The following is a 19,473-nucleotide window of genomic DNA, read 5'->3' on the forward strand; positions in this document are numbered from 1 at the left end:
CAGAGGGGGGGGGGGCTGAAAATTGAGAAGTTTTATGAGAATCACGAAAGCCAGGAGAAAACTTTTCCCATCGAAAATAACAGTACTTTGGAGACTCATTACTGCGTTCCCTTTTGATCTTGTGGTCTCCAAGTTTCCATGGTTCTCTTTTTATTCAAAGAATACTGCTACCGTGAATTTAGTCAAAATTCTAAAGCGTTATATTTTGTTTTTTTTATCAATTTATGTAATTTTTTGGGCCATTTTGTGAACTTTGAAAAAATACTTTGAGATTTTTTGAACACCTTGTATGTAGGTCAAAAAAAATTTACACCGTACGAGTTATTTTAATGATTTGCATGCCGAAGTTGATGGATTGTTATTATTATTAATTTCATAATTTGATCAACGGCGGCAGTATTGACTCGGACTGGCATTTTAATTTAATATAATTATTACACCGCTTTGGTAACGACAAAAATGTGTGTAATTGGTAATGACGAATGGCGATATTGTTCACTCGAAGTAAATTATACACGATTGCAAACGGCATTGATTTTTCTTTGAAATTTACCCCACGTACGAGTACCTAATGAGAAAAATTCCTGCTTCAATTTCACTTTTAAACAGTAACTTTGTACGAGTGTATGTAGGAAGTAATGTTCATTTACGTATGATAACACAGCCAGAGAGCGTTGGACGTTTCTTATCGTAATTTTTTTCCTCTTTTTCGTTTTGTTTTGCTTCGAGAATGGAAGCCAGAGCCAGACGATAGGAATGTCGACCTGTGTGGGTGTGTTGAATTGTTGATATGTTAATGATCGAATGATCGATGCAACGGTGAACGCCAACTAATGAGAAATACGTTTGTCGTTTACGATTTAGGTTGGTAAATGGATGAAAAATGGAATGCCATGATTACTGTAAGATGACAACATGATTTTTTAATCGTATTATTCATCGGTGTTTTACGATATATGTGCCCTATACGCCTTCGCAATTCTTCAGCAGCCAGGTACATAATACAATGATGTGTATAAAGAGTGATGTCACAATGGTGGATTCTTGTTTACAATGATGAGTGACTCTTGACTATGCGTGGAGTTTGAGTAGACTACTGTTTGTACAGTCGATGAAGTTGGATCTATTTTTGAAGAAGATATGCGAATATGTTCATTCGTGTATTTTTACCTTGGTTTTTGTGTTGCGGTGTTGTTGATTGGCTGGGCTGAGCAGTGAGCTACAGTCGGACTGATGCCGGAAGGTGTTTTCGATATGTTAAAATTTATACGTACCTACGAAATTAATACGATTGAGAGTGTTCGATGGTAAGGAAGGTATCACAATTACGTTAAATTTCGTTACATTTCGTAAAAAATCGTGTTTATGGAGAATTTTGATTGAAAAAAAAATAGCCTGCATGAATGTTACGAAGCTGAAAATATTTACCCATTTTATGGGTACCCCTCAACTGCGTCATAAATACTAGTAATTAGCATACGTACGTAAAAAATATTTAAAAATGAGTATTCCAACTGTGGGAAGAAAAGTGATTCACTCGGAAACCCTGAAAATTGATGATTCGAAATTTTGATTTTCCGGTGATTGTATGTACTTCTCGTATGTGATACATATCAACTAATTGATCGTCCAACAGTGAGTTTATTATTGGAAAACTGATGATCAAATGTATTTGAAAGCGATTTTAGTAAGATGCAATGTTCAGAGGCGGATCCCCCCCCCCCAATACAATTTGCAAAGGATTAGTGTTCAAAATCGTTGATTTCCTGACAAAATGGACCGATCTATTCACAAAATTGTCATTTTTTTTCAGTAAGAATAATTCAAAAATTGAACAACAAAATTCCAGAAATACGAATTTTTCTCCTGAGCACAGGACCACTATCTTTTTTAAAAATGTTGATTCCGTTGTGCTCAGCACGTTACAATTTTTATTCGGCAAAATAACGCATTCCCCTTCCCCCTCCAGTAACATGGCTCCGCTCCGCCTCTGGGGATGTTTTTTTTTTAATTTTATTTTCTACTTGTTACGATCTTCTTGATGAAATTATTTATCAAAAATTCTAATGAGTTCCTGAAAAACTTGGAGCAGAGAATTTCTGATTTCTTTCAATTCAAACTTTCAAAAATAAAGTGATTTGTGTAAAAAAATTCGCAGAAAACCAATAGTTACTTTATTCCAAATTTAACGAAATGTCTACTAAAAAATATTTTTTCAAAAAGTTTAAATACTTTTGAATCAATTTATTTTTGAGAATTTACTGGTGTCTTTTTTCGCATTTCCTCCAGCAGCGTCAAAAAGGTGAGGGAGGGGGGGCTCATCTCATATCAAATTTAATTTAGTCATGCGATTAATCGAGAATTGTGGAGGCATAAATGTGGCTTCCCATTTTTTCAATCCAGATTCTCTCAATGAAAGTCGTAAAACTGAGAAATTTCTGCTGTTGAATGGCTGATAGGTGAGGTTGGAGGTTTTTCCTCATCAGACAGTTTTTTAATCAGAAATTCAAAAATAAAGAAAAGAAAATACTGTTTTCATTGTTTTATTACGTATTTTCAGTATTTCTTTTTTCAGAATTACTCAATTTTTTAAAGGAAAATTTTCTTCCCTCCTATTTGATTAATGACCCTGAATAATCACTTTTTTCCCTAATTTTTCGGTCAAGCTTTCTGAAAATGTAAAATGATAGGTAGGTCTAGGTAGGTTGTCTATTGAATTTTTAAAAAAATTGATTTTGGTAGTAATTTTTGATACGATGAAAATCAATTTGTTGAAATTTTTTTTATAAATTGTGTTTGTGTAAAACTTGACAAAAGGGTAAAAATTGTTTCAAAATTCAGTAAAAATTTTTAAGAAATGAGGGAATGAGGTTTTTTGTGTCCCAAAATTTTTACTTGAAAGATGAGTCTTTCATTCATTTTCATTAGAAAATTTGACTCCAGAGTGAAGCTTTGGAGAGAAGTTCTTTGTCCCAAAAATTTTGTTAAGAGCATGTAACTCCTCCAAAGTGGCCTCCTATGAGATCAGTGTTATTTTTCAAAGTTTGTTTTTCGTGACTTTTCTAATCTTTGGAGTCAAATGTTTAGCATTGTGGGGATATTTAACCTCCCTCGTGCTTCAAATACGATCACAGTACGAGTATTTTACAAATCAAAAAGATTGTGAAATATTTAAAAATTGAGCGTACAACCCCTTCCTCTTCCTAAGGTTCTCTCAATGGTTCCAATTTCAACGATATCCAGTCATTCATTTTTTAATGTTACATGGGAACTATTGAAAGTTGGCCAAAAACTCCCTTATAAAAAAGTTTGACCTTTGTTGGAAACTCGTTTTTTTTTGTTTTTTTTTGTTAAAAAATACGAGGATACTGAAAAAAAGTCGTGAAAAAAGATCGCAAAAAGACGTGATTTTTTAATATAAAACTTTGGTAGACAGACACCCTGTTGACCCTGTTGACCCTGTTGAATGGTGTAAAAAAAGCATTAAAAAATGTGAGACACGTACCCTTCGCCCTCTCCCCAACCGGAAATGGGCTCCTATGATCAAACGTATCTTCGATATTCAATTAATACAAATTTTTCAAATTTTAGAGTAAAAAATGCCCACATAAGGTGTATTTATTTTTCTGATTTTTAAATTGACGACACTAATTTTGGAGAGAAAAAAAATGGAAATATAAGTGAACTTGGATTGGTGAAAAAATTATTAAAAATGCAGAGAATAAATGTTGAAGTCTTATAAAAATTGAGAAGGGTGGTAAAGTAAATGAATCAAGTTCAGAATATAAAAATGAAAAGAAAACACTAAATATATGTATAGTTTTGGATGTGGTCATTGGTCAACGGATTTTTTCAAAATTGGAATTTATAGGTAACTCAACAGTGAGTAAAATATCCATTATTGAGAATTTGGTTTCACACTTCTTATTTTTATAAAATATTATTTACAATTGTTTCCCCAATAGCCCGAGACTGTTTTTGGTGGTTCAAGGTTTCAAGAATTAAAAGCACAAAAATCTCGTCATTTTTTCATATTTTTGAGATTGTTTAAGGATTTGTTCAAGATTTCAAGTTCAACTTCTCCTAATACAGTAGACTCCCGATTATCCGCCACTCGATTATCCGCCCTTCGGCTTATCCGACCCAATTTTGTCCGCCCTTCCCTACCGGGTTATCCGACCTACTGAGGGCGGATGATAAATTTTTACATATTTTGGCTTTTTTTAGCGCATATTTCAGCATATTTTACTCGTTTCAGTGCATATTTTTCTCACTTTTGCTAATTTTCTCAAATTTTTTCTAAAAAATTACGTTTTTTTCGTTTTTTTGCTGAAAATTTTTCTAAAAATTTCACCCGAGCGAAAATAATTTCCCTGAAAATGTTATTTTGGATTATCCGCCATTTTCGTTATCCGCCAGACCTTCAGCCCCAATTAGGGCGGATAATCGGGAGTCTACTGTACATATATGTAAAACTTTCATTCCAACAATTCTTTAAATTTTAAAATTTTTACCAAAGAAAAATGTGGGTTTGTCTGTATTTGTACTCATACTTTCCTTTAACTGCCTACGGACCCCCATATAAAGAAATTCTGGACCCCGCCTATATAGAACCAAGAACAACGCTGATATGTACTTGCACGAGCGTACTCGTATGGGTTATATTCACGTTGCATGTACATTATTGTACATATGCATAGGCAATGCCTTAATGGTCATATGGGAAAAGTAAGCATGTAGACGATCGCAGAGTATTTATTTTGTATACTAAATATCGCCGCCACAGCTCACTCTTATGCTTATGGAACTGGAAGAAGCGGTAATACATTAGCATCGACGACTATTACACACGAGCTGGATCGACTTACGAGCTCAAAAGTACTTGTACTCTTATATTCGGCCAATGTGTATCTTATATGTACAGCCGCAGTAAGTACCATGGAGTCGAGCGAGCTAGAGTACAATCTAGTCCTCTTCTTCTGTATGTTGTATGCATTTACAATGTACACGTACGAGTACATAAGGCGAATAACCATAATGATCTATGCGTATGGCTTTAGGCCGCAAATAGATTTATTTCGCTATTATCCGTTAGACAATGTTGGAACAAGATATTTACGCTCAAGGTCTTGTTTTTCTTGTACCCCTGTACCCCTCGCGTCTCCTGCTGCGTGTCGATTTCTCGGTAAAGGAACCATTGTGTGTATGGTGTTAGCTGGAGTCAAGTGTACGTATTGCTGGCTGGAGTGGAGTATCTTGGAAGCGAGTGCACAACCGTCAACGTTGCATTTGTCGAGAAGTTTGAGAATCGAGTGCTGGAATGTTTGAAATCTATACAGAGTTGATGGATTGGGAAACTTGAAAATGGAACGAGCTTTTGCGAAATGAGTCAGTTTTTTTCAATGAGGGAATTTTTTTGAACTGACCCACGACCCTAAGGGATCATTTTTTAAAAAAAAGCTTTACGATGATTTACCAATACTTCATTTTATCAAAAATGTTTCAATTTTGTTCAATTTTTTATCCCATTAAATACCATAAATATAGTATAAGTGAAGATTGATAACCCTTGTCATTGCGAAATAATTCGACAATAATAACCTAACATTTCGAACGATTATTTTGTCCACAGAAATCGTCGACGGTAACCTGAAAATGACCTTAGGTATGATATGGACAATCATTTTACGATTCGCCATCCAAGATATCTCGGTCGAAGAGATGACCGCCAAAGAAGGTTTATTATTATGGTGCCAGAGAAAGACAGCTCCTTACAAGAACGTCAACGTACAAAATTTCCACCTGAGGTAAGCCAAAAAAGACGATATTACATAAAATGATTTAAATATGTACGTAGCTATTTCCACGATGACGACGACGACTCGAGCACGTAATCGTAAGGTAAATAAATTTCATAACACTGTTAATATTTTCACAGCTTCAAAGATGGTTTAGCTTTCTGCGCTTTGATCCACCGACATCGACCAGATTTAATCGATTATAATAAATTATCGAAAGACAATCCGCTACAGAATTTGAACACCGCTTTCGACGTCGCCGAGAAATACCTCGATATACCTCGCATGTTGGATCCCGAAGGTACATTTTGATGAATTATTTATCTATCTAAATGTACATCCTCTTTAATGTTTCATTTGTGGTACTCGTAATTATTACCGCCATCGATGGGTATTCCCTCTTTTGCGAGTAGGTAATTAAGATAGCAGGGAATTCAATATAAAAGGGACATTGTCGAATAGGGAGGCACAATGAGCATGGTGAACCATAAAACCATAAATTTACGAGGTGAAAAGTACCTATCCGAGCTTGGGTAAATGTGTGTGTTATATGAGGTTATAACACCTTACGATTATTTCGCACTTATTACCGCCACGCCGCGCTGGTTCAATTAAAGTTGTAATTTTTTAATTGATAGTTTTACGACTTATTCGAGGGCCAGATAACGTAACTGTGTTGTCGTTATAGGTTTATCAAAGCAATAAAATGTGACAATGTCGACGATTTTACTCCACCTCCCGTGATAGAACCAGCGACCAGCGGTATAATGTGCTATATGCATTATAATTTCTGTTTTGTAGGAAGGCGAGTAAAAGAGAGATAGATAGAGTCTAGTCAAAAGGTTATGAACCTCGAAATATGTATTAACGAGTAACTTTTCGAGTGTGTTTATGTAGTCTGTATCGTGACGAGGATTTAATATATCTACTATTTGTACAAAGTACCTACTCCTATCTTTCCAGTCCCTACTCAATCCAGTACACGACGAAGAGCTTAAAAATTTATTGTATATCGCTGTTATTAGGTAAATGAACGCGTCTGCAGTCGAATTGACGTTGACATTGTCGGTATTGGAATTGGTTAATAAATTTATACGAATGCATACAGGGTGTCCGGAGTGTGAAATTCGAGATCAGCACTTGCCGACAAACCTCGTAATTGGGATGAGAATAGGGATATGTTCAATCTATATTTTTCTTTAGTACGAAATTTAGAATGTAAAAAGTTCTTGTGAAGGGATGAGGGAGTAAGTTAGCTTGACCTTTGGGAATTCAGGTGAATGATCTTACAAAATTCCATGATTTCACATTTTTTTTTTTTTCGTTTCGACTGACCAAATAAAAGAGACATTCCAATTAAACTGAACAACGCTAAATCGAAAGAGCATGCAAAAATACATCATTAGCCAAAATTCTAGGAGCTGAAGTGCATTTTTCGATAAATTTTCGGCTTCCAAATTTTAGCATAAAATGCGAAAAAATCAAAATTTTACCAATTTGAGCTGGAAAACTTGAATTTTTCTGGTGTGTACTCGTTCCTTACATTTTACACCCTCCCCCCCGAATCGAAACAGTTTCTAACCGTTTTAAGAGTTCTGGAGCCTCCAGCCAATTTCTGCAGATTGTAAATTTCCACGAAATTTTACCCAACGGGATTGAAAAGCTGAAATTTACTTTTCAACTCGATTTCAACATGCTGATCGAGTCTGTTGAAGATGGTTTCAAGCCGTTCTGGAGCCTCCAGCCATATTTGGAAAATTCCAGTTTTTCAAATACGATGTCTAAAAATCTGCCAAATATGAAGTTTAGTGCCTATAAACGTGTCAAATGTATGTTAGTGACCTTTTTGACCAATTACCTGCCAATTTTCTAAAATTGATTTCTGTATGATTCATTACCGAAAATTTTTCCAATTTTCCATCATGAAATTCCTGGAAAAATGTACGATTCCGAACCTGCGGAACCCTATTTTCTTAAAATTGTGTGTAATCTGTCAAATAGGTCACTAACGAGCTTCGATTGCATTTCCACGTGCTGTAGTTGTTCTTCTCCGTTTTTATGGTACTTTTTAAAAATCTGGAATTTCCAAAATTTAGCTTGAGGCTCCAGAACGACGTGAAATTATCAGCAATCGACTCACCATGTTGAAATTGGAGTATAAAGTGAATTTTAGTCTTTCTACTTCATTACGTAAAATTTTTTAGAAAATTCACTTTTCTATAATTTGCTGGAAGCTCCGGAACTGCTCAAAATAATTCGAAACCGTTTCAAATCGCGATTCGATGGGGGGGGGGGGTAAAGTCAAAATTAGAGAACTTTCAAAATTTCAGCCTTCTTGAACAATTTTGGTAAAATTTTGATTTTTTTCTCATTTTTGACTCAAAATTTGATTTTCAAACATTTACTAAAAATTGAAATATGCCCTTCAGCGCCTGGATTTCTTTTCAGAAAATCTTGCGGTCTTTATATCCTCGAAAAATTTTTTCATCTTTTTAGTTCTATTTTGATCTGACCATTTTCCTTCCCTAATATTGAAATTTTTGGGGGGAAAAGTCTTGTTTAAAGCTTGTAACCTCCATCCCTCCTCTACCCCCCCCAAAAGGTTTTAAAGATCTTTGAATTTCTAAATTGAAAAAATTGAAAAAAAATGAATGATTGAGAACTTGTAAAATTGAACCTGCTGTGGAATTTTTTTTGATTCGTTTTTATCCCTGTTTTGAAAGTGGTCTGAAAAATGTCACTTTTAAAATCTTTTTTCAATTTACGTTAAAAAGAATTTTTGACATAAAGAATCAAATAATTTTTAAAAAAATGAATCGAAAATGGCATTTTTCGGGACGGATGTGCGTAATTGATGAAACAATTTTACAAAAAAAAATTGAAAAAGTTATTTACAAATTTTTGTGGTGATCATATTTTGATCGAGAATTTTTTATTCTAAAAAGCATTAATGAAATGCTGCTCGATTTTTATACTTTGTGTTATTGTGTCTAGCAACTTGAGTTAACACTTCACTTTTTTGCTAGAAGGGCTGAAGACACTTTTTTCTTATTATAATCAATGGTGAGGATGGAGAGGGGGTATTTACTAAATGGTTAGCTAATTATTGAAAAATCGATTAAAAGTGGACAAAATTTCAAAAAATGGTAAATTTTAAAAAATTGAAAAAATTTTACTTACCTACTATAAAAATTTCTGAAATTGACCACTTTTTTGAGTTACCTGAAACGTTTTCAGGATTATTGGCAAAATTGTAGAAAAAATTGGTAAAAATATGGGCTTCAATCGTACATTACTCTGTTCCAACCTTCTACCCTCCCAACACCTCTAATAAACACGAGCCACCTAAATTATAGATGACTCGAATAATTTAAATTGAAACTAATAACATCCGTCTCTCGACTCTCGAGTGATTAGGACACCTTGTATGTATCGTAACCGATAACAGTATTAGCGTAGGATTAATTTCTTCGTTGTAAAGGTCCTAAAAGAGGGAGTAGTTTGTGAACGAGGAAAATTGTATTGAAAAGGTTTATATTATAAGCTCGAGTTGGGGATTTGGGAGTGACGAATAAACACACTCGCTACTCGCTATAGTCAGTATAATAATTACGTATAATCGACTCTTTTGGAAATACGAGTATACAGCCACGAGCCCCGATTGATTCTACATGATACCTAGTCTAGCCTGGTCTATGTAAATTTTTTTTTCTTCAAATGCAAATAAAAAGATACGGTAAACAATTAAGAAGACGTATTGTGTTGATACAGATTTAATCAATACTCCGAAACCGGATGAGCGTGCTATTATGACATACGTATCTTGTTACTATCACGCTTTCCAAGGCGCTCACCAGGTAAAAAATCTCCTCAGTAACCCGGTTCCCTCGTTTTTAATTGTTTCCTATTGTGGTTTTATTATATTTTTTTTCGCAATAACATATCCCGATGCGGTTCCGCTTCTATAAGTAATACCGTATGCCTTGACATCGTAGATATATCTGTCTACTTACTACACATAGTACACACACATTCATGTAGCCTTGTCATTTGTGGTGATAATGTGAAATTAGACTATGGTTTGGTGAGCAAGAAGTGTACTTTTTTTGGTGTGAGGAGTTGATACGAAAAATATGTAATAAGGAGAACTTTTTTTTGGAAAAAATCACATCATTCTTTCATTGGCTTAAATTTTTTTGTTTTTTTTCGTGTGTTTCCTCTATACGACGAGTGCCTCATCATAGCTCAGTATTCTAACTGCTGTTTGATTGTGTTTCAATTTTGAGTTGCTACTGATTCTCATTCATCATTATTGTACATATAAAAACTCGACAAAGATGCCTTTGCCTCATGATAATTTTCTCATAGATGCACTAACTTGTTATTTACTTACATATCTTTTCTCGTTTGATTTTTTTTACTTACTTGCTAAATAATTTGTATTTTTTTGTGTGTTTTTGTTTTTATGCGTGTAATAAATACAGATGTTACTAACACGGCCATGCCCGATGAACGAGTTATTATGACTTACGTGTCGTCGTATTACCACTGTTTCAGTGGAGCTCAAAAGGTAACTTTTTTACCGCGCTTTTTACGCCCTTAGGTAGTTATTTGTAGGTGTTTTTTTTTTGTGGTTTTCTAATGAACATTTTCCAGTATCTGGAATGAAGTGTTATTTTAATTTTTTTATTTTGAAATCAATTCACGTTTTTTTTTTATAAAATTGATGAAGAATGCAATTTTTTGATTCGATAATCATTTTTGAAAATCGATAAATTTTTTAGATGGAATAGGCTATTAAATTACTGTACAGAAAACTCCAGTTCCAATTGACTCCAAAGCTCTAAATTTTTCATTGAAGAGTCTGTTCATTTTCCTCAATTTGGAAAGGTTCTACAATAGACAGTTAAATACTCTGATCTTAATAAAAAATTAATTCGACTTCTAAAGAGTTAGCAATAAAAGCTAAAATGTTTGTAAAAAAAAATGATTTTACGATTTTTGAAATAGCCCCCTCGTGTAAATGGTAAAAAAAAAAAATGTAAACATTTTAATGTTATAGAATCCTGAAGTTGATAGTGTAAAAATTGTTTTAGAAAAGTCAAAATCTTGATAGGTGCACCAGAATGACTGGAAAAATTTGCATCATCCCAATTTCAGAATTATTTCATTTCATTTCAATGTTTTGACTGAACTTCGATTACGTTTTGGCGATGAAAATTAATCAAAATGATGTTCAATTAGTGTTCTAAATTTCTAAAATGTATCGAAAATGTTTTTTACATCGAAAAAAAAATATCGATTACGATTATTGTTTGTAAATGATCCAAAATTTCAATTTCTGATTATTCTGCTGATCAAATTGTATCGATCAGTTATTTAAAAATTCAAGCTTCTCGTTCTTAGAACCGATTAAATTATAATCAGTGCTGGCACTTTTTCAATTTCTCGCCAGGTGCAAACTCTGGTGAATAGTGTGAATAATTTTTTGCGGGGGGGGGGGGGTAAACAAAAACCACAAAAATCTTGAATTAGAGGGGGGTAAAAAAAAAATGTGGTGAGATTGCAGCAATCAGCACTGCATTGTCTATACAAACGCAGAGCTGGAAAGAAAACTGAAAATGTTTCAATTGAATTGATTTTTCAAATTGAAGTTCGGATTTTTTTTAAGCTAAAAAAAACTATTGATCCCTTAATTTTTAGTAAATTTTTGAAACATCTTAATATGATTAGGTCTTTGAAGGTTAGAAATATTCAAATACATATTCTGAATCAATAATCAACTGCTTTAAAAAAAAATCAGTTTTTCCCCCTTTGGAATTATTCAATACAAAATATAATTTCAAATTTTCTACCTTCCAAAATGGATAGGTTTTTGAGATCGACCTAATTTTTTCACCGCTTATTCAAGCATGAGGCACGTTCCAGAAACATAAAAAATTGCTCAATTAGATAAGATTTCATTCGATAGGTTTTTCCAAGTTTGAGAAAATTCAATCGGCAGGGACGCGTAGGGTCAATTTTCAACAAGAATTGAATGATGTTTAAAAGACTACAATGACGAAAACTGGAACACCGAAAAAAATAGTTTCATCTACCTCTCATCCGTCACTTTAAAAGCGCCAAAAGGTTTAAAATTTATTATTTTTTGAGAAAAAAAATTGTTGAAAACAATACAACAATACAAAGGATACCTATTTACATAACCAAAAAAATATAATTCAATTCATCATATTCAGTCTTGGCCCTTTTTTTGAGGAGGGGTTTGTATAAAAACATAAGTAGGAGGTATTTTTTTTACATTAAAGATCTGATTTTCTGAGTAATCTCCCTCTCAGTAAACTTCGTCGCCAATTTTTTGTCAAAATTCAGGATATTTTTTTTACTTTTTCCTTACATGACAGAGTGGTCGTTGCACAATCTATGTACTTGTATGCAACAGAAATAAAAATTCCATTTTTTTTTTTTATTTATATAATTTTCAAATTCGAGGGATTTTGATTTGTTTTAAAATTTGTATACAAAAAATAGGTTTATAGTTTTTGAAATTTTCGCCAGGTGCATTGCACCTGGTGAAAATCCTGGCCAGGTGCAAGCGCACGCTTGCACCTGGGCTTCCGCCGGCCCTGTTATAAATCAATCTTTCAATTTCTAATTTAATTACCAATTAGGATGTCTGATTTTTCGATCGATTAATCAAAAAATTTCAAATTACACACTCAAAATTATCAAGCGTAAAACTGTAATTTAATCCATAAATGTGTTTTTTTAAAGGCTGAAACCGCTGCAAACAGAATTTGCAAAGTATTGAAAGTGAACCAAGACAATGAACGATTAATGGAAGAATACGAAAGGCTGGCCAGCGATGTAAGTATTCGTCCTGCTGATTAAATTTTACTCGGCCAGTAGAAGAAGGCTTATTTCAAAAATCCAATCGTTTATTTACCTAATTTTAATATTTGTACGACAGCTTTTGGAATGGATTAGAAGAACGATGCCTTGGTTGAAAAACAGACAAACGGATAATTCGCTATCCGGAGTACAGAAGAAACTCGAAGAATACCGAACGTACCGCAGAAAACACAAACCTCCTCGTGTCGAACAGAAGGCCAAATTAGAAACGAATTTCAACACATTACAAACGAAACTACGATTATCGAATAGACCGGCGTACATGCCCACCGAAGGAAAAATGATTTCTGTGAGTATCCTGGAGTTCCAGAATCATTTTCCGGCTGAGGATTTGGAAAAATTTATTTATTTATAATTTGGTTTTTTCATTTTTGTTCATGTGTAGGATATCTCGAACGCCTGGAAAGGTCTAGAAACCTCTGAAAAATCATTCGAAGAATGGCTCTTATCGGAAATGATGAGGTTGGTGGAAGTTTGCACATATCAAATGGACTCGAACAATGTTATTTGAGTATTGAATCATTTATTTGTGGTATTTACGTGTTTCAGATTAGAACGATTAGAACATTTAGCTCAAAAATTCAAGCATAAGGCAGATACCCACGAAGATTGGACACGTGGTAAAGAGGAAATGCTCCAAAGCTCCGATTTCCGACAATGTAAATTAAACGAATTGAAAGCTTTGAAAAAGAAACACGAAGCTTTCGAAAGCGATTTGGCCGCTCATCAAGATCGTGTCGAACAGATCGCCGCCATTGCTCAAGAGTTGAAGTGAGTTAACCTCCTCTCCTTTCGGTTCGAATTTTATCGAATTTTACATACGAGTCGAGGTATCTAAATCGATGTGTTTTTTTTTCGAACACAGCTCGCTGGAATACCACGATAGCGTCAGCGTGAACCATCGATGCCAACGTATCTGCGACCAATGGGATCGTCTAGGCAGTTTAACGCAGAAACGTAAACAAGCTTTGGACGAAGCTGAAAAAGTTTTAGAGAAAGTTGACCTTCTTCATTTGGAATTCGCCAAACGTGCTGCTGTAAGTTTTACTCGATTGATTGAATATTTTTGCGCAGTTTGGTTGTATGTAATTTTGAACATTATTTTTATTCAATGGTTTCGTTTTTTTTCTACAGCCATTCAACAATTGGTTGGACGGTACACGAGAAGATTTGGTTGATATGTTCATCGTACACACAATGGAAGAAATTCAAGGTTTAATCGACGCTCACAATCAATTCAAAGCTACCCTGGGTGAAGCCGACAAGGAATACAATTCTATCGTCTCATTGGTCAAAGAAGTCGAAACCACCGTTCAAAAATACCAGATCCCTGGAGGATTGGCTAACCCATACACTACGTTAACTGCTTCGGTACGTTGATGAGATATCCTTGAAAGGGAGGAAGTGTGGATTTTTAGATTATTGGGTCAAAAAAAAAAGCGTTGTTAGATCATATTTTCTTATCGTAATCTTCTTTTTATGTTTTCATTAGGATATGACCAAAAAATGGACCGAAGTCAAACAATTAGTGCCTCAGAGAGATTCAACTTTGCAAGTTGAACTGAAAAAACAACAAAGTGAGTTCAACTTTTGATATTTAAAATATTTCTAAATAGATACGATTTAAATTTATTGGAAATTTAATCATCCTGAATGAGTCTTCGAAAATTCTTTTCTTTTTTTTTGTATTTACAAGTCATTTTATGGAATCCTGAATATTTCAGGAAAAAAATATTTTGTAATTTTTGGAGCTTTTTGTAGAGTTGTATCAAATTTTTGACCTAAGATTGTTTCGTAATCTTAACTCGATAGAGATCTGAAAATATCATCCAGAATTTTTGAACAGTTTTAACTCTTTTATTTTCATACAGAGTTTTTTTTATCTTTGCAAGCGAGTTATTCCTATTTAAATTCGACAGAATAAAAAATCGTCAAAGCATCCAAAATTTGATCTCTTCTCTGACAAGCAAAATTACAAGTTCTAAATTGAATTTTTGAGAATTTTATGGGTTTTCTTTTCCTTTAAAAAAATTATAATTTTGATTACTTACTTGTCTTATACGAGTAAGTACAATTTTTGTAAAAAAAACTGAAAATTTGATGCCTTATTTTCGATCTTTACAATTGATTGGTTCTAGTTTCTAGCCGTTTGTGCCATTTGGACTACTAAAAATAAATTTTGAAAATTTGTACCAAAATCAGGAATTATTCTTGAAAAATTTGCAAAAAAATTTTTTGCATTTGAAAATTATGAGATACCTAAGTGTAAGTATAATACGAATGGGATGGACATTTTTTTCATTTTTTAAAAACTCTGATGGAGCTTTATAAGAAATCATGGCCTACAAATACCTCAGCAACACGTTGGAAAATTTTCAAATTTTTCAGATGTTGGAAAAAAATTAATTAATTTCTGGGTTCAGGTGAGCTTTTAATGCCCACTACCAGGTGTAAATGTAAATTGGTTGTTTGAATTTCAATTATGCCATTACAAAGAGATAATCGCAAAATTATCTCATTTTGAAGAATAGAACTATTACTTTGAGAACTCCTGAAATTGACAAAATTTGACTTTGAGCTTTTCCAATGGTTAAAACTTGATAATATGGAAGCACTAAAGACATTAAAAGACCACTTTTAAAAAATCAAAATATTTTTGAGCTTTCGTTGAGCAGGCAACATTGATCTAAAAACTTGAAATTATTTCTTTCTACGTCTTGTTGAGGTCATTTGTCCATAATTTTTTATTGAGCTACTTCAAATTTCAGGAAAAAAAATTGAAAAGCAATCCGCCTATAGTGGTCCATTTTTTCATGATTTTCTCCAAAATTACTGCGCAATATTTTTTGTTTTTGAATTTTTTTTTTGAAAAATTCAGCCTCTTTGTTTTTCAGTGAAGAGGGGAGGGAGGCAGGAGATGCTCGAGTTGAAAGATGCTTTCGTTCAATTTTTGTATCGATTTTTCATTTTTTTTAAATTTTATTTTAAGTTTTTTTTTTTTGGTTATAAACTTTTTAAAAAAAATTTTTTTTTAATTTACATAATAATTGATTATGTTTGATGTTTTTCTCGAATTCTGTTATTGTTTTTAAATTTTTAGTGTAGTTTGATATGGATTTTTCGAATTTTTAGATCCATTTTGATGGTTTTTGAAACCTTTTAGATGAACTGAAAACGTTCAGATTCGATCATCCATAATTTCTTATTCTCCCCTTCCCTATTTATAGTACTGATTTTAAAACTTTTTCAACATTTTGAACATTGTTTTACGTTTTTTTCGAATTTGTTGCACAGATAACGAAATGCTGCGAAGACAATTCGCCGAAAAAGCCAACCAAGTGGGTCCATGGATCGAAAGACAAATGGATGCTGTCACCGCTATCGGAATGGGATTACAAGTAAGTAGACAGCAATTTTCTACGCTGTAAAAAAATAAAAAATACAGACGAAAAAAATAATATGAATTTGTATAGATTTTGTTGGGAAAAAATGAATTGAAAATTTAAATTTAATTACGTTAATTTTGACAGGGATCTTTGGAAGACCAATTACACAGACTAAAAGAATACGAATTAGCCGTCTCTGCGTACAAACCACACATCGAAGAATTGGAAAAAATACATCAGGCAATTCAAGAAGGAATGATATTCGAAAATAGGTAAGTTGCTTCGAACTCGTAATTTTCGTTGCATTCAAATTGAACGTGCATTCTTATGTGTGTGTATTTTTTTTTTCAATCTCGAATAGATACACTCAATACACAATGGAAACGTTACGCGTCGGTTGGGAACAACTGTTGACCTCTATTAATCGCAATATTAACGAAGTCGAAAATCAGATACTGACCAGAGACTCGAAAGGTATCACGCAAGAGCAACTCAACGAATTCAGAGCCAGTTTCAATCATTTCGATAAGAATCGTACCGGACGTCTTACACCAGAAGAATTCAAATCGTGTCTCGTCAGTCTTGGATATAGCATTGGAAAAGATCGTCAAGTATGTCTGCTCAATTCATCTGTTCTGCGCTCGATTTATCAGTTTTGGAATCTCTAGAAATCTAGATTGAAAATTATCATTAGCTCGTTATTTCAATTTTCAAGTTTTTGAAAATTTTTCTTTCTGAAATCCCAAAGTTGTTTGGTTTTTATTTTTTTATCAAAGTCAAGATGAATTTCGAGTCATAAGAAATTCAGTGGGATTTTGTATGGAACATGAACATTTTTTGATACATTTCCCTATTTTTCAAGAGTACAAGTAGGATTTCCTGTGTATTTGATCTTTCGCTCGGAAAATTTAAATCCTGTAAAATTTTTCCCTTCTATACCTGAAAATAATTAAACTTCGAAGCTTATGAGCCAAAAATCTAAGAATTGGAATTAAAACTCTAACGTGTAATTTTTTTTTGTTTTTTTTTGCAGGGTGAAATCGATTTTCAACGTATTTTGGCAGTCGTCGATCCAAACAGCACTGGTTACGTTCATTTTGACGCTTTCCTCGATTTCATGACTCGCGAATCAACCGATACCGATACCGCCGAACAAGTTATCGACTCGTTCCGTATCTTAGCCGGAGATAAGGTAATTACTCAAGACCTCCGGGTCATTTTACCCATTAATCTATCGGAATGAGATTTAATATCAAATAATATATGTACTTGGAAAAAAACACGAAACTAATCTAATATCTCTCGTTCCACAGCCATATATTTTACCAGACGAATTAAGAAGAGAATTGCCACCAGATCAAGCCGAATACTGCATACACAGAATGCCACCGTTCAAAGGACCCAACGGTGTACCAGGTGCTTTAGATTATATGTCATTTTCCACAGCCTTATACGGCGAATCCGACTTGTAGAAAAATACAATAAAAAAATTTCAACAACAAGAAGAAGAAAATAAAAGTGAAACCAAAATACCTTTTTAAAAGTACCTTGCCAAATGAATATCCTCTTTTACCCTGATACCCTTTCTTTGAAACGATATTTAACCAAAACGAGGCAGTTTAGAGAAAAAAAATGAAAGAAATGAGAGAAGTTGTTCGATACCCGTTTTTTTATCATATAGCGAAGCGTACCCAACTACCTACCCATACTGCAAAATCATATTTTAAAAATGCGCGTTGTTTTCATTATTTAAATTTAAATTTACTTATAATAGGTATGTATGACAATTTATTTTTTATATATGTATTATTAGTATAGCCGTACAAGCTACGATAATACCTACGATTAATTTTTAAGATAGTGAAAAATACTATTACAAGTGTTACTTTTGCCTAAAATCAAACGCTACTCGTTCCCTCATCCCCACCCCTTTCCTTATGAGGGATCATAAGGAAGCTAAATGCAACTTTCGGCAGCGCCGAAAATATCTCACCCAAAGGGTGTTTGTTGTTATCGGATTTCATTATTCGATTTATTAAATTTTTGCAATTCGCTCAAAACAGGTATGGAGATTTAATTTTTATTCGTTCGTTTCTCAATTTGTGACTCGAAAAATGTAACCAAAAAAATGAGAGTTTTTTTATTAAAGCAATCATTAATTGCTTGTTTTTCGTAAAAATAATATGAAAAAACGTGTTTAATTGAATATAAGAAGAAACTGTTGATTGATAGTAGAGTTTTCATAGTCTTCCGTTTGGAATTTTTTTTTTTTTTGTTCGTTTGGTATCTTTTTTTCTGTTCTTTCTCTCGATAAAAGGATACTGCGTGTTTATGTATATATATTTATTTTATAGGTATTTTAATACGCAAAAAGAAAGTATTAATTATCTCGCAGTATACTATTTAAGATCGCATGCTCGGCGAAATGTATTCGGAAAAACTCGTTTTTATTTCGGTCAATTTTTTTCTATCTGTTTTGTGATAAGATTTTTTTTCTCGAGATTTTGCAAGTCCAAAACAAAAGTCTATTTTTTTGCAGTTTTTAATATTTTATTTCTAGTCAGTGTAATTGAATAACCGAGTTTAAGGTAAGATTGTAATTTTAAAACAATATAATATCATTTAAATACGATGTTTCGATTATTTGTGGTAGAGGATTTTTAAAATAGTGATTTTCTATCGGACCAATTCGTTCTTTTTTCAGTGTAGGAGTGACGAGTGATACGAATTGACGTCGAATTCGGACTCAACAACCTCGAATTATCAAGAAACGTCATTTTTTCGAGTAAAAAAATTTTAGTTCCAAATCGAATAGGAATTACAGTTATGGAGATTTTTTAGCACGATAACGTCATTCCCTCAGAAAGATTTTTATCAAATTGATCCATTCTTCTGGAAATACATACCTCAATTTTGAGCAGAAATTTGAGTCAAAAATGCGTTTGTTATGTGGCGTTTCTGTACTAATTCAAGGTGGCTGAGTTTGAAAATAAGCACAAAATTGATCCTTGAATCTTAATTATTAATAAAAAAGTTGGATTTTGAGTGGAAATTTAAGGGAACATATTAATAAAAATTAAAAATAAAAATCCAAACAATACGTAATGAACATTTTTTAAAAACTTTTTGAGGCCAAACGACATTGAGTAGCATGACAGAGTGGTCAGTGGCCTTGGGAGGGCAGACTACTTTAGGAAGTCTGAAAAATTGGTCAATGATTTTGAGAGGGCAGTTAGATGACTTTGAGGGTAAAGACAGGCAGGTCAATGACTTTAAGAGGCCAGACAGATTCCTTGGAAAGGCAGACAGAAACCCTTGAGAACCCAGACAGACAAGTCAATGACCATACGAGGCCAAACAGGTGGCTCGACGATCTT

At 33.3% G+C, this 19,473-nt stretch overlaps 1 protein-coding gene across 3 annotated transcripts in view; it reads left to right on the plus strand.

Moving 5' to 3' along the window:
- The window catches only part of Actn (alpha actinin), a 67,966-nt gene extending 49,238 nt beyond the window's left edge, over positions 1–18,728 (plus strand). The window contains exons 3-18 of one of the 3 annotated variants that reach the window (XM_065354491.1): positions 5,633–5,807; positions 5,939–6,099; positions 9,570–9,671; positions 10,283–10,368; positions 12,573–12,665; positions 12,769–12,999; positions 13,096–13,172; positions 13,260–13,481; positions 13,576–13,747; positions 13,845–14,081; positions 14,203–14,287; positions 16,005–16,108; positions 16,241–16,368; positions 16,458–16,707; positions 17,130–17,288; positions 17,410–18,728. In XM_065354491.1, coding sequence (XP_065210563.1) covers positions 5,633–5,807; positions 5,939–6,099; positions 9,570–9,671; positions 10,283–10,368; positions 12,573–12,665; positions 12,769–12,999; positions 13,096–13,172; positions 13,260–13,481; positions 13,576–13,747; positions 13,845–14,081; positions 14,203–14,287; positions 16,005–16,108; positions 16,241–16,368; positions 16,458–16,707; positions 17,130–17,288; positions 17,410–17,568 — 2,441 coding nt within the window. In that variant the 3' untranslated portion in view covers positions 17,569–18,728. The remainder of the gene's footprint in view (positions 1–5,632; positions 5,808–5,938; positions 6,100–9,569; positions 9,672–10,282; positions 10,369–12,572; positions 12,666–12,768; positions 13,000–13,095; positions 13,173–13,259; positions 13,482–13,575; positions 13,748–13,844; positions 14,082–14,202; positions 14,288–16,004; positions 16,109–16,240; positions 16,369–16,457; positions 16,708–17,129; positions 17,289–17,409) is intronic. The other 2 variants (XM_065354490.1, XM_065354488.1) reach the window with 2 other exon arrangements.
- Positions 18,729–19,473: the final 745 nt, after the last annotated feature.

This window comes from Planococcus citri, chromosome 3 (assembly GCF_950023065.1).
Source record: "Planococcus citri chromosome 3, ihPlaCitr1.1, whole genome shotgun sequence".
In the NCBI taxonomy this organism is placed as follows: Eukaryota; Metazoa; Arthropoda; class Insecta; order Hemiptera; family Pseudococcidae; genus Planococcus; species Planococcus citri.